This window comes from Euprymna scolopes, chromosome 13, assembly GCF_053919585.1.
Source record: "Euprymna scolopes isolate OS-2025 chromosome 13, ASM5391958v1, whole genome shotgun sequence".
NCBI classification, from domain to species: Eukaryota; Metazoa; Mollusca; class Cephalopoda; order Sepiida; family Sepiolidae; genus Euprymna; species Euprymna scolopes.
In genome coordinates, this window is record NC_136494.1 from 44,727,506 (window position 1) to 44,745,215 (window position 17,710).

Sequence of the window (17,710 nt, forward strand, 5' to 3'; positions counted from 1 at the left end):
AATAAAAGTCACAATTTAAACAATAATTTGGAAAATATCTATTTAAAAAGAGAAGGAAGCTAACATTGTAAGGGAGATAATTGCATATATTTTATTGGCGTTATCTTTAAGAAATATCTTCGAATTTTAGTAGCTGAAATATAAAATATTCAAATTTATAATAAAATTTTTTTTTTTTAATTATAAGCCAAATTCAATTGGTTCAGATTAAAATAATGGTCGATATTGTTTGAATCATTCAATACCACAACTCTAAAAATGTTCTCATTGAATAAAAAAAAAAAATAGTTGACAAGTATCAAATTAAAAAGAAACAGCTTTGAAATGTAGTTGAATTTTTACCTATTCAGTTCACTGTATCATAAATCAATTAACATATCAGTAATGTTGCTCTTCAACAAAAATAAAAATTAATTTTTTTTTTTTTTATTGACAGCCCAATATTAAAAATAGAACACAGACAAACAAGACTATGATGTGCATGTTCACACAGCACCAGCATTGTTAGCAGTTATGAATGATAGATTTACAAGGACTTACATGAACTATTTCTACACTCTAAAATAATGTTTGAAATTTTTCTGATAATCTGATACTTTGATAGTTAACTGAAGAACTGTTTTTAAATTCAATAACAATTATTTTTCTACTACCTACTTTTTGGACAGTCATAAACCACTATTCCATAAAGGTCATTAAACACATCATTTATACTTCTAAATAAAAATAAATAAAATTAACTTTCAAAGGAATATATTGAACACTTTCTTGCTCAACTTCTCACTCATATGAAGAAGTATCTTTTATTACAAAGCAATAAAAAAGAACAAATCCTTTAACATGGCTTTTCATTTATGATAATGAAATAACTATTCACATACAAAATTGAGAGATCTATTAGTAAGTAAAATAAACAAATCTATCAATCATAGTATTAAATATCTGTCCCTTTGTCGAAGAGTTCTATAAAAGTAACTATAGATATAACTATAGATAGGTAATGAAATTAAAATTGGTTTTTGAATTGATTCAGCTTTTATCTGAATTCTGGGAACTTGTTTGATGTCTGGTGAATTAATGGATAGATGATTGTTATTTGATTATTAACCATACAATAATTACTTCAATTGCTAATAGATTTTACTAGAAAAAAATTCTTTGAAATTATAAATACCACTTTCCTTAGAATTAATGAAATCATATCCCTACATTTGTCCAAGTAATCTTGTTAGAATTTAATATGAGAGAGATAAAAGAAAAAAAAAGTGCACTTATTTTTAAACTTTACTTCACTTCCAGTTTGTTTCGGAAATCATAAGATTGTGATGTATTTTCGCATTAAAGTCCCAATACAATAATGTTCAATAGGTAAAAAATGTTACTTTAGACACCACCAGATAAAACTAATCCATCAGTAGAGAATTTCCATAATTGCTAGGTACTTGTTTTACCCTAACCTGAATGTTGTTTTCTGCCTTCACTGTTTCTGTTTAAGAACATGTTTAATAGATGATCATGGGATTGCATAGTGAGACAATGATTGAAGAGTTCTCAAAAATGTCTCAGGATAGTTAACTACACCACCATTACTAAATTCAATACTTTAGTGCAAAGCGTCTTGGATGACACTGTCCACTTCAGTTATAATAATTCTGTTTCTAATAAACAATTAAAAATTTTTTTTTCAAAGCAATTTTCTAAAATACAAGAATTTTACTCACCTTTTTTGGGCCTCTTGCTTGCTGCAACATACTTCACAATAATATTTGTGTTCTGCACACAATGTCTCCGTATTACTAAAACCTCGTAGGCAGTGCGTGATGGATGTGTTTTGTTCAACATCCACTGATAAATCAAGAAAATCTTCGTCTTTACTACTAACCTGAAAATGAAAGAAAAAGCAGATCAGAAATTAGAAATTATTTGCTTAAAAATTCAAATAATGGCAACATTTTTTTTCATTTTCATTTATGTAAATATTTTTCAATGAATACTTTAAAAAACATTTGTAAACTGTTAAATAAAAAAATAAATTTTACTAAAATTTATTTTTGAATATTTTTTAATACAATTTCATTTTAGGAATAGTAATACAATGAGAACTTTACATTATTTTAATACATGAAAAATTAAATTGAATATCATAAAACGTGTCTAACAATTCATTTTCAAAGGAATTAAAAAGAAAAAACAAGAATTAACAAACGTAAAAAAAACAAACAAACCCAAAACTTACAGTTTCGCAATTCAAACATCTGGTCTCATTTGTTAATGTTCCCTGAAAAATATCATGTACCCACGTTGATTCAGCTTTTGTGTGAATGTCAATACCGCCAACAGTCGTTTTCGTTCGATTTCCCTGCTTTTCTGCTAAGAAAACAAAACATTCAGCTGTTATTATTGAATACGTACTAAGATAGGGTTCATACAGATTTTCAATGTCCATTTTCAAAGACTTCTTCAGATAAAATTCAAGTTTTCAAAACAAAATTGGATATATAAAGAACTAGCCATACCCGGCCATGTGTTGGTGTGGCTCAGTTTGTGTAAATGGACCCCCCCCCAAAAAAAAAAGACAAAATTCATTTTTTTTTTATTAAGAAGGAATTAGTGTGGCACACGGTTTCTTTTTTTATTTTTATTATAGAAAAATATCCATAAAGAAAATAGTTATGTATTTATTTTTTTATTTGTGGACTGTTATCCTCATCTCCTATAATAATCGGAGTGAGAGAAGAGCGAGAGAGTAAGACAGAGAGCAGAGAGAGAGAGAGAGAGAGAGAGAGAGAGAGAGAGAGAGAAAAAAAAAATTGTTGTAGTGTTGACACCATAAAATGTTTTTGTTCTTGACATAAGAAATGTAAAAAGCGAGTGTGAGAGAGAAAGAAAGAAGGAGAGAGAGAGAAAGAGAGAGAGAGAGAGAAAGAGAGAGAGAGGGGGGGGAGAAATAAAAACTGTTGTAGGTAGCGTTGGTGCCGTAAAATGTATGTTTTTTTCAGCATTAGAAGAAATGTACAAAACGGGAAAGCAAGAGAGAGGAAATAAATGTTTTTTTTCATGGCTGTAAGAGGTTTTTTTTTTCTTCGGCATAAAAAGAAACTTATAAAGCGAGAGGGAAAGAGAGAGTTGGGAAGAATATATACAGAGAGAGAGAGAGAGAGAGAGAGAGAGAGAGAGGGAATACAAACTGGTGTAGATATTGTTGACGCTGTATAATGTAAGAAAATGAATGCAGCAATTTACTTGGGGGGCAAAAGTATGTATCATTGCGACGCCATATTTGAATAGCATTCATTTAACATGCAAATATTGTTAATCTGGAATATAGGAATGGTCAGACCTCAGCCAATCAGAATGTGCGGAATTAGTCTGATGAGACTTATTTTTAAAGGGAAAGATTATGTTATGTCTATGAGTTTATGATTCAGTTATGATGGGTGCAAGCACAATATATGTATAATGTGTATATTTTCTCCTGGTGTTTTCTGAGAGCGGTAAAAGTACTTGATATTTAGAGGGGAAAATAGGAACTACTTCCTCTAAAGATGGTTGCGATTGTGATGATGTTGCCCCTAGAATTGTAGAATTTTATCATAATGACTAAATGTCGTTCTATAGTTACATAAGATAATGGCTGATAATGTAGACATAATAAATTTGTATGTGACATCTGTTGTTGCAAACCTATGGTACTTTGGTCCAGAGGGGAACTTCTGTAATCAAAATATTATATATGGAGATGATATAATAACCCCCCCCCAAAAAAAAAGAAAAAAAACCTTAGTAATTGACAACAGGAAAAGTCACTTTTATTTATCTCTTTATTTCATGAAATAGTTTTAAAGAAAGTTCTGTATAATAATATGCAACAAAACTCAACTATTTACAACTTAAGCTCACCACTACACTATTGTCCACTTTATCAGTAATTTTGCATCATTTTTAGTTCTTCTTGCTTGGCTTGAAGATTTCTTTGAGCATTTTTTCACAGGTTGACTTTTTGATAGCATTTGACTAATGTTGGGTGTTGTTGTCAAAGTGTGATGCATTTCATCCATTTGTTGACAATTCTTTGCCTGTATCCAAAAATCTGTAATGGATGAAAACCACCAAACAACATAACCTTCTTTGGGTGCAACCCTGGTTTCAGGAAGTGTTGTGGAGCTTCGTCAGCATCTAACCACTGAGCTGAGAGTAACCAGTTGAAGTCAAAAACCCACTTTTTAACGCAAGTCACAATCCGGTTGAGAAACGGGTTGTTCTTGTGTAAACTAAGGGAAGATGACACTTTATAACAGCATTTCTTTTGGTTGTCGTTCAATTTGTGAGGTGGCCATTTATCAAGTTTTTTTATTTTTTCAATTTCTCAAATGGTTGGAAATCGTTGTATACATTATGTCGAATTCAGAAGTTCTTGAACACTTATGCATGAATTGGTTTTGACTAAGGTTCTTAATCGATCATTGTCAACATTTGAGGGCCGATCACTAAGCTCATAATCTTCAAGACTCTTGTCACTGCCACAAAACTTCTTAAATCATCATTGTGGTGCCTCGGCTAAACGCTTTGTTGATATAGCGAGCTGTTTCAGCAGCTTTTTGGCCTAGCTGGATTTGAAATAAGAAAATTGTGTGAATTTGCTTTTTTTTTTTCCATCTTGTATTCAACGTTCTGAAAAGAAGACATAATTGTTTTAAAACAATCGGAATTTAAACGGTTAGATAGAGTGAAAAACGCTCTTTAAAATAAAAAATTATTTGAAAATACATCATTTGAAATCAAAATTAAAACTTGTCAACCGAATATTATTACTACCAGCAATGGAAGATTTTGTTTGAAACAAAATCAAATAAAAAAAAAATGAAAGAAATCGTTTTTGGCATCAGAAAGTAGACACAAATTTTTGCGATTCCAATACTTATTCCGATACTGTTCTGATCTTTCTGATATCCGATTAATCTTCCTAACACTACTTCTTTACTTTTCCCGGTACATTTTATGCCTCTGGCCATGATTCGTAAAACAATGAGTGGGTTGATTATTGACACTTGACACATCGCTTCTGCTGCCTTGACCAGGTAATTAGATGATCCTCTCCATTTATTTCCTTGTTTACTGAGAATTCTCTTTCAATACTGGCCTGGCTATGTAAGAGTACCAGAACAGTCCTCACAACTTGAAGCAGCTTGCTATAACAGGGATCAGACATGTAGGTTGTAAACAACAGTTAGTCAAGTCTCATCTCAACTAATAATGTCAAAATTTCTACATTATATCTATTACTAGTATGTGGGGGGGGGATTGTACGGCTGTGCTTGGTCATGAAATATTTTTAAAGATGATATTTTAATTTGTCCAGATTTTGTATATAGAGTCGTGATTTCAGTAAAAAAAAACACACGAAAGTATTTGGGTGTGATGAGTTAGAATCAAAACCAAAAGCAAAACTAGCATTCCAAGCTGCACCGACATTTGAACCGACATGACAGACATCTGAACTGATTAAAAATTACAAATAAACTAAGATGAATGTACAAAATGTCTAGAAATTTGTTCAATTTTAACCTATTTTTGACCCTAAAACACTACTTTAAATAAAGACCCATCAAAAATCCAATCATTTGAGGCCCCAAGCACCGTTCGGCAATTTTTAGTATTGGAAGAGACAGAGTTTGAAAATATGAAAACAGATATATCGACTTATTATTATATCATCTTTAATATATACATATATATATATATATAATATATATACACAATATATACCATATATATATATACATAATATATACTATATATACAATATATATATACTATACAAACAATATATATATACACTATATATATACTATATAAACAATATATATACTATATATAGAACATAAATATACTATATAAACAATATACACTATATATATATACTATATATATACTATATATACAACATATATATATACTATATATACAACATATATATACTATATATACAACATATATAGAACATATATATATTTAACTACTATATATATATACTACATAGACAATATATATATTCTACATATACAATATATATATACTACATATACAATATATACAATATATATATATATACAACATATATATATATATACTATATTTACTACACACATATATATATCTACTATACATACTACATATATATATATATATATACTATATATACTACACATATATATATATACTATATATACTACACATATATATATATACTATATATACTACATATACATATATACTATATATACTACACAAATATATATACTATATATACAACATATATATATATAAATACCATATATACAACATATATATATATATATGACATACATACTATAACTACAACATATATATATAACATATACATACATACAACATATACAACATATACATATATACAACATATATATATATATATATATACAACATATATATATATATACAACATATACAACAGATATATATATATATATATATACAACATATATATATATATATATACAACGTATACATATATATATTATATATATATATACAACATATACAACATATATATATATACAACATATATATATATACAACATATACAACATATATATATATACAACATATACAACATATATATATATATATACAACATATATATATATATATATACTATATATACAACATATAAAACATAAATATATATACATACAACATAAATATATATACTATATATACAACATATACAACATATATATATGTACTATATATACATCATATACTACATATATATATGTACTATATATACATCATATACTACATATATATACAATATATAACATATACAACATATATATACAATATATAACATATACAACATATATATACAATATATAACACATATATATATGATACATATATATACTATATATAGAATATATATACAATATATATACTATAGATATATATATACTTTATATACAATATATATATACTAAATATACAATATATATATACTATATATACAATATATATATACTATATATACAATATATATATATATACAATATATATATATATACAATATATATATATATATATATATACAATATATATATATATACAATATATATATATATACAATATATATATATATACAATATATATATATATATATACAATATATATATATATATACAATATATATATATATATATACAATATATATATACTATAGATATATATATATACATTATATATATACTATATATACAATATGTATATACTATATATACAATATGTATATATATATATACAATATATATATACTATAGATATATATATATACATTATATATATACTATATATACAATATGTATATATATATATACAATATATATATATACTATATATACAATATGTATATATATATACAATATATATATACTATATATACAATATAAATATATACTATACGTACAATATATATATACTATATATACAATATACATATACTATATATACAATATACATATACTATATATATACTCTATTTACAATATATATATACTATATATTAAATATATATACTATATATATACTATATATACAATATATATACTATATATACAATATATATACTATATATACAATATATATACTATATATACAATATATATACTATATATACAATATATATACTATATATACAATATATATATACTATATATACAATATATATATATACTATATATACTATATATATACTATATATATATACTATATATACAATATATATATATACTATATATACTATATATATACTATATATACTATATATATACTATATATACAATACATATACTATATATACAATACATATATACTATATATATATACTATATATACAATATATATATATATACTATATATACAAAATATATATACTATATACACTATATATATATACTATTTATACAATATATATATACTATATATACAATATATATATACTATATATACAATATATATATACTATATATACAATATATATATACTATATATACAATATATATATACTATATATACAATATATATATACTATATATACAATATATATATACTATATATACAATATATATATACTATATATACCATATATATATACTATATATACCATATATATATACTATATATACAATATATATATACTATAGATACAATATATATATACTATATATACAATATATATATACTATATATACAATATATATATACTATATATTATATATATATACTATATATACAATATATATTATATAAATACACTATATATACAAAATATATATATACTATATTATATACATATAGTATATAAACAATATATATACTATATATATTATATACGTATACTATATATACAAGATATATACTATATATATATTATATTCATATACTATATATACAATATATATATACTATATATATATTATATGCATATACTATGTATATATTATATGCATATACTATATATACAATATATATACTATATATATTATATGCATATTCTATATATACAATATATATACTTTATATATATTATATGCATATACTATATATAGAATATATATACTATATATATATTATATGCATATACTATATATATACTATATATTTATTATATACATATATTATATATACAATATATATACTATATATATTATATACATATACTATATATACAATATATATACTATATATATTATATACATATACTATATATACAATATATATACTATACATATAATATACATATACTATATATACAATATATATACTATATATATTATATACATATACTATATATCCAATATATATACTATATATATTATATACCTATACTATATATCCAATATATATACTATATATATTATATACATATACTATATATCCAATATATATACTATATATATTATATACATATACTATATATCCAATATATATACTATATATATTATATACATATACTATATATCCAATATATATACTTTATATATATTATATACATATACTATATATACTATATATATTATACACATATACTATATATATACTATATATATTATACACATATACTATATATATACTATATATATTATACACATATACTATATATACAATATATATACTATATATATTATATACATATACTATATATACAATACATATACTATATATATTATATACATATACTATATATACAATATATATACTATATATACAATATATATACTATATTATACATATACTATACAATATATATACTATATTATACATATACTATACAATATATATACTATATATATTATATCCATATACTATATATACAATATATATATTATATACATATACTATATATACAATATAAATATTATATACATATACTATATATCCAATATATATATTATATACGTATACTATATATACAATAGATATACTATATATATTATATACTTATACTATATATACAATATATATACTATATATATTATATACATATACTATATATACAATAGATATACTATATATATTATATACATATACTATTTATACAATAGATACATATACTATATATATTATATACATATACTATATATATATATTACATACATATACTATATATATATTTTACATACATATACTATATATATATTTTACATACATATACTATATATATATTTAACATACATATACTATATATATTATATACATATACTATATATACAAAATATATATACTATATATATTATATACATACACTATATATACAAAATATATATACTATATATATTATATACACATACTATATATACAATATATATACTATATATATTATATACACATAATATATATGCGATATATATATACTATATATATTATATACACATACTATATATGCGATATATATATATACTATATATATTATATACACATACTATATATGCGATATATATATACTATATATAGCATATACACATACCATATATACAATATATATATATATAATATACTATATATATACTATATATATATATATTATACTATATATATATACTATATATATTATATACACATACTATATATGCGATATATATATATACTATATATATTATATACACATACTATATATGCGATATATATATACTATATATAGCATATACACATACCATATATACAATATATATATAATATATATTATATACACATACCATATATACAATATATATACTATATATATTATATACACATACCATATATACAATATATATACTATATATATTATACACACATGCCATATATACAATATATATATACTATATATATTATACACACATGCCATATATACAATATATATATACTATATATATTATATAGACATACCATATATACAATATATATATACTATATATATTATATACACATACCATATATACAATATATATATACCATATATATTTTATACACATACCATATATACAATATATATATACTATATATATTATATACACATACCATATATACAATATATATATACCATATATATTTTATACACATACCATATATACAATATATATATACTATATATATTATATACACATACCACATATACAATATATATATACTATATATATTATATACACATACAATATATACAATATATATATATACTATATATATTATATACACATACAATATATACAATATATATATACTATATATATTATATACACATACAATATATACAATATATATACATATATACTATATATATTTTATACATATACCATATATACGATATATATATACTATATATATTATATACATATACCATATATACAATATATATATACTATATATATTATATACATATACTATATATACAATATATATTATATACACATACTATATATACAATATACATATACTATATATACAATATATATTATATACATATACTATACATACAATAAATATACCATATATAATATGCATATACTATATATACAATATAAATACCATATATAAAATACATATACTATATATATACCATATATATACGGTATATAATATACATATACTATATTTACAATATATATATACCATATATATTATATACATATACTATATATACAATATATATACGATATATAATATACATATACTATATATACAATATATATATACCATATATATTATATACATATACTATATATACAATATATATACCATATATATTATATACATATACTATATATACAATATATATATACCATATATATTATATACATATACTATATATACAATATATATATACCATATATATTATATACATATACTATATATACAATATATATATACCATATATATTATATACATATACTATATATACAATATATATACCATATATATTATATACATATACTATATATACAATATATATACCGTATATATTATATACATATACTATATATACAATATATATATACCACATATATTATATACACATACTATATATACAATATATATATACCATATATATTATATACATATACTATATATACAATATATATATACCATATATATTATATACATATACTATATATACAATATATATACCATATATATTGTATACATTTCCTATATATACAATAGATACATACCATATATATTCTATACATATACTATATATACAATAGATATATACCATATATATTATATACATATACAATATATATACCATATATATTATATACATATACTATATATACAATATATATATATATACCACATATATTATATACATATACTATATATACAATATATATATATATACCACATATATTATATACATATACTATATATACAATATATATATACAATATATATTATATACATATACTATATGTACAGTATATATACCCTATATATTATACACGTATACTCTATGTACAGCATATATACCCTATATATTATACACATATACTATATATACAATATATATATACCATATATATTATATAAATATCCTATATATACAATATAGATATACCATATATATATTATATACTATATAGATATACCATATATATTATATACATATACTATGTAAAATATATATAAATATATATACTATATACATACTCTATATACATGTATACATATACACACACTATATATATACAGTATAAATATACATGTATATACACACACTATCACTATATGCAATATATACTATATATATACACTATATATACTATATGTATATATATATATGAATACTATATGTATATATAATATCTGTATATATATATATACTATATATATAATATATGTATATATACTATATGTATATATATACTACATGTATACTATATGTATATATATATACTATATGTATACTTTATGTATATATACTATATGTATATATACTATATATATACTATGTGTATATATGTATAGTAAATATATATACTATATATATACTATATATAGATACTATATATATATGTATTTATACACAATGTATATATATAATATATATATGTATATATACACTTTATATATATATACTATATATATGTATATATACACTATATGTAGATATATACTATATATATGTATATTTACACTATACACTACATGTATACATATACTATATATATACTATATGTATATATACACTATATGTGTATATATATACTTTATGTATATATAGCTATATATATACTATATATATACTATATGTATACATATATACTATATATATATACTATATCTATACATAAACTATATGTATATATATGGTATATGTATATATATGCTATATGTATATATATGCTATATGTATATATATACTATATGTATATATATGCTATATGTATATATATACTATATGTATATATATATATACTATATGTATATATATACTATATGTATATATATACTATATGTATATATACTATATGTATATATACTATATGTATATATATATATTATATGTATATATATATACTATATGTATATATATACTATATGTATATATATACTATATGTATATATATACTATATGTATATATATACTATATTTATATATATACTATATGTATATATACATACTATATATATACTATATGTATATATACATACTATATATATACTATATGTATATATACATACTATATATACTATATGTATATATACATACTATATATACTATATGTATATATACATACTATATATATACTATATTTATATATACATACTATATATATACTATATGTATATATACATACTATATATATACTATATGTATATATACATACTATATATATACTATATGTATATACATATACTATATGTTTATATACATATTATATGCATACTATATATATATATACATACTATATATATACTATATGTATATATACATACTATATATATACTATATGTATATATACATACAATTTATATACTATATGTATATATATACTATATGTATATATACTATATGGACATATATATAATATATGTACATATATATACTTTATGTACATATATATATATTATATGTACATATGTATTCTATATATATATACTATATTTATACTATATATATACTACATGTACATATATATATTCTATATATATACTATATATATACTAAATATATACTACATGTACATATACATATTCTATATATATACTATATATACTACATGTACATATATATATTCTATATATATATACTATATATACTATATATATACTACATATACTATATATATATACTACATATACTATATATAAAGTATACATATATATATACTAACTATATATACTATATATATACTATGTATATATATTATGTATGTATATATATACTATATATGTATATATATTATATATATATGTATATATACATTATATGTATATATACTATATATGTATATATATTATATATATGTATATATATATTATATGTATATATACTATATATGTATATATATTATATATATATGTATATATATATTATATATGTATATATATGTATTATATGTATCTATATACTATATATGTATATATATTATATATATTTATATATATTATATGCATATATACAATATATGTATATATATTATATATATACATGTATATATATATACATGTATATATATGTTCCATATGTATATATATCATATATATATGTATATATATTATATGTATATATATACTACATATGTATATATATATCATATATATGTATATATATACTACATGTGTATATATATATCATATATATGTATATATATACTACATGTGTATATATATTATATGTATATATACTATATATGTGAATATATATATTATATGTATATATATACTAGATATGTGTATATATATTATATGTTTATATATACTATATATGTATATATTATATATATATATATACTATATATGTATATATATTATATATATATGTATATATATTATATGTATATATATACTATATATGTATATATATTATATATATATGTACTATATATGTATATATATTATATATATATGTATATATATTATATGTATATATATATATTATAAATATGTATTTATATTATATGTATATATATATTATATATATGTATATATATTATATATATATGTATATATATTATATGTATATACATACTATATATGTATATATATTATATATGTATATATATACTATATATGTATATATATTATATATGTATATATATACTATATATGTATATTATATGTATATATATACTATATATGTATATATATTATATATATATGTATATATATTATATGTATATATATATACTATATACGTATATATATTATATATATATGTATATATATTATATGTATATATATATACTATATACGTATATATATTATATATATATGTATATTATATATATATATATATATATATATATATATCCTATGTATATATATATACTATATATGTATATATATATTATATATGTGTATATATATTATATGTATATATATACTATATATGTATATATATTATATATATATATATATATAATATGTATATATATACTATATATGTATATATATATGTATATATATTATATGTATATATATACTATATATGTATATATATACTATATATGTATATATATATTATATGTATATATATACTATATATGTATATATATTATATATATATATATATATATATATAATATGTATATATATACTATATATGTATATATATATGTATATATATTATATGTATATATATACTATATATGTATATATATACTATATATGTATATATATTATATATATATGTATATATATTATATGTATATATATACTATATATGTATATATATAATATATATATGTATATATATTATATGTATATATATACTATATATGTATATATATTATATATATATGTATATATATTATATGTATATATATACTATATATGTATATATATAATATATATATGTATATATATTATATGTATATATATACTATATATGTATATATATTATATATTATATGTATATATATATACTATATATGTATATATATATACTATATATGTATATATATTATATATATATGTATATATATTATATGTATAGATATATACTATATATGTATATATATTATATATATATGTATATATATTATATGTATATATATACTATATGTGTATATATATTATATGTATATATATACTATATATGTATACATATTATATGTATATATATATTATATATGTATATATATTATATATATATGTATATATATTATATGTATATATATACTATATATGTATATATTATATATATATATGTATATATATTATATGCATTTATACACTATATATGTATATATATTATATATATGTATATATATTATATTTATATATATACTATATATGTATATATATTACATATATATGTATATATATTATATGTATATATATACTATATATGTATATATATTACATATATATGTATATATATTATATGTATATATATACTATATATGTATATATATTATATACATATGTATATATATTATATGTATATATATATATATTATATGTATATATATATACTATATATGTATATATATACTATATATGTATATATATATTATATATATGTATATATATTATATGTATTTATATGTATATACTATATATGTATATATATACTATATATGTATATATATTATAGATATGTATATGTATATATGTACTATATATGTATATATATTATATATATATATGTATATATATACTATATATGTATATATATTATATATATATATATATGTATATATATACTATATATGTATATACTATGTATGTATATATATTATATATATGTATATACTATGACAATCTCTCTTGAAGAAGCCCGCATAAATCGGGCGAAACGTTGAGTATCCAGGTCCTTCCCCCTCCATTTTATTTCATACTATATATGTATATATATTATATATATGTATATACTATACATGTATATATATTATATATATGTATATACTATACATGTATATATATTATATATATGTATATACTATATATGTATATATATTATATATATGTATATATATTACATGTATATATATAATATATGTATATATATACTATATATGTATATATATTATATATATATGTATATATATTATATGTATATATATACAATATATGTATATATATTATATATATCTATATACTATGTATGTATGTATATACTATATATGTATATATATTATATGTATATATATATATACTATATATGTATATATATAATATATGTATATATATTATATGTATATATATATATGTATATATATATATATATATACTGTATATGAATATATATAATATATGTATATATATTATATGTATACATATACTATATATATATACTATATATGTATATATATACTATATATGTATATATATTATATATATGTATATATATTATATATATATGTATATATATTATATGTATATACTATATATGTATATATATTATATATATATGTATATATATACTATATATGTATATATATTATATATATATATGTATACATATTATATGTATATATATACTATATTTGTATATATATTATATATATATGTATATATATTATATGTATATATACTGTATATGTATATATATTATATATATATGTATATATATTATATGTATATATCTATATATCTATAAAAACAGAGATGTGTGTGCCACAGACGATTTCTGATTGGTTAATCCAATAATCACATCTCCTAAAAAAGTATAGTTCTTACGCTCTTAACTTTACCATAAAATATTTTGGTCTTATTTATTGTCCATCTTGGAAGGGTTTAATTTTTTTCTAACTTGCCATTTACAAATTACAAAAATACGAAACTTCACAATCCAACCTCCGACTCAACGTCCGCCATTCACACAACAAGAAAGCAAACGCGGGACAGATTATTAGTACTACTACTACTACAAACATTACAGCACGAAAACACGCGCACACACGCACACACACTCACGTCCACTACCGTCCTTGGCTACGTCACGTTGTTATGGCAACACGATAAATAC

At 18.5% G+C, this 17,710-nt stretch overlaps 1 protein-coding gene across 4 annotated transcripts in view; it reads right to left on the reverse strand.

Moving 5' to 3' along the window:
- The window catches only part of LOC145292001 (ubiquitin carboxyl-terminal hydrolase 46-like), a 184,516-nt gene that overhangs the window by 13,554 nt on the left and 153,252 nt on the right, over positions 1-17,710 (reverse strand). For 2 of the 4 annotated variants that reach the window (XM_080137982.1, XM_080137980.1), the window contains exons 5-6: positions 2,237-2,370; positions 1,722-1,882 (exon numbers count right to left, since the gene is read on the reverse strand). In XM_080137982.1, the coding sequence (XP_079994108.1) occupies positions 1,722-1,882; positions 2,237-2,370 (295 nt within the window). The remainder of the gene's footprint in view (positions 1-1,721; positions 1,883-2,236; positions 2,371-17,710) is intronic. The other 2 variants (XM_080137983.1, XM_080137981.1) reach the window with 1 other exon arrangement.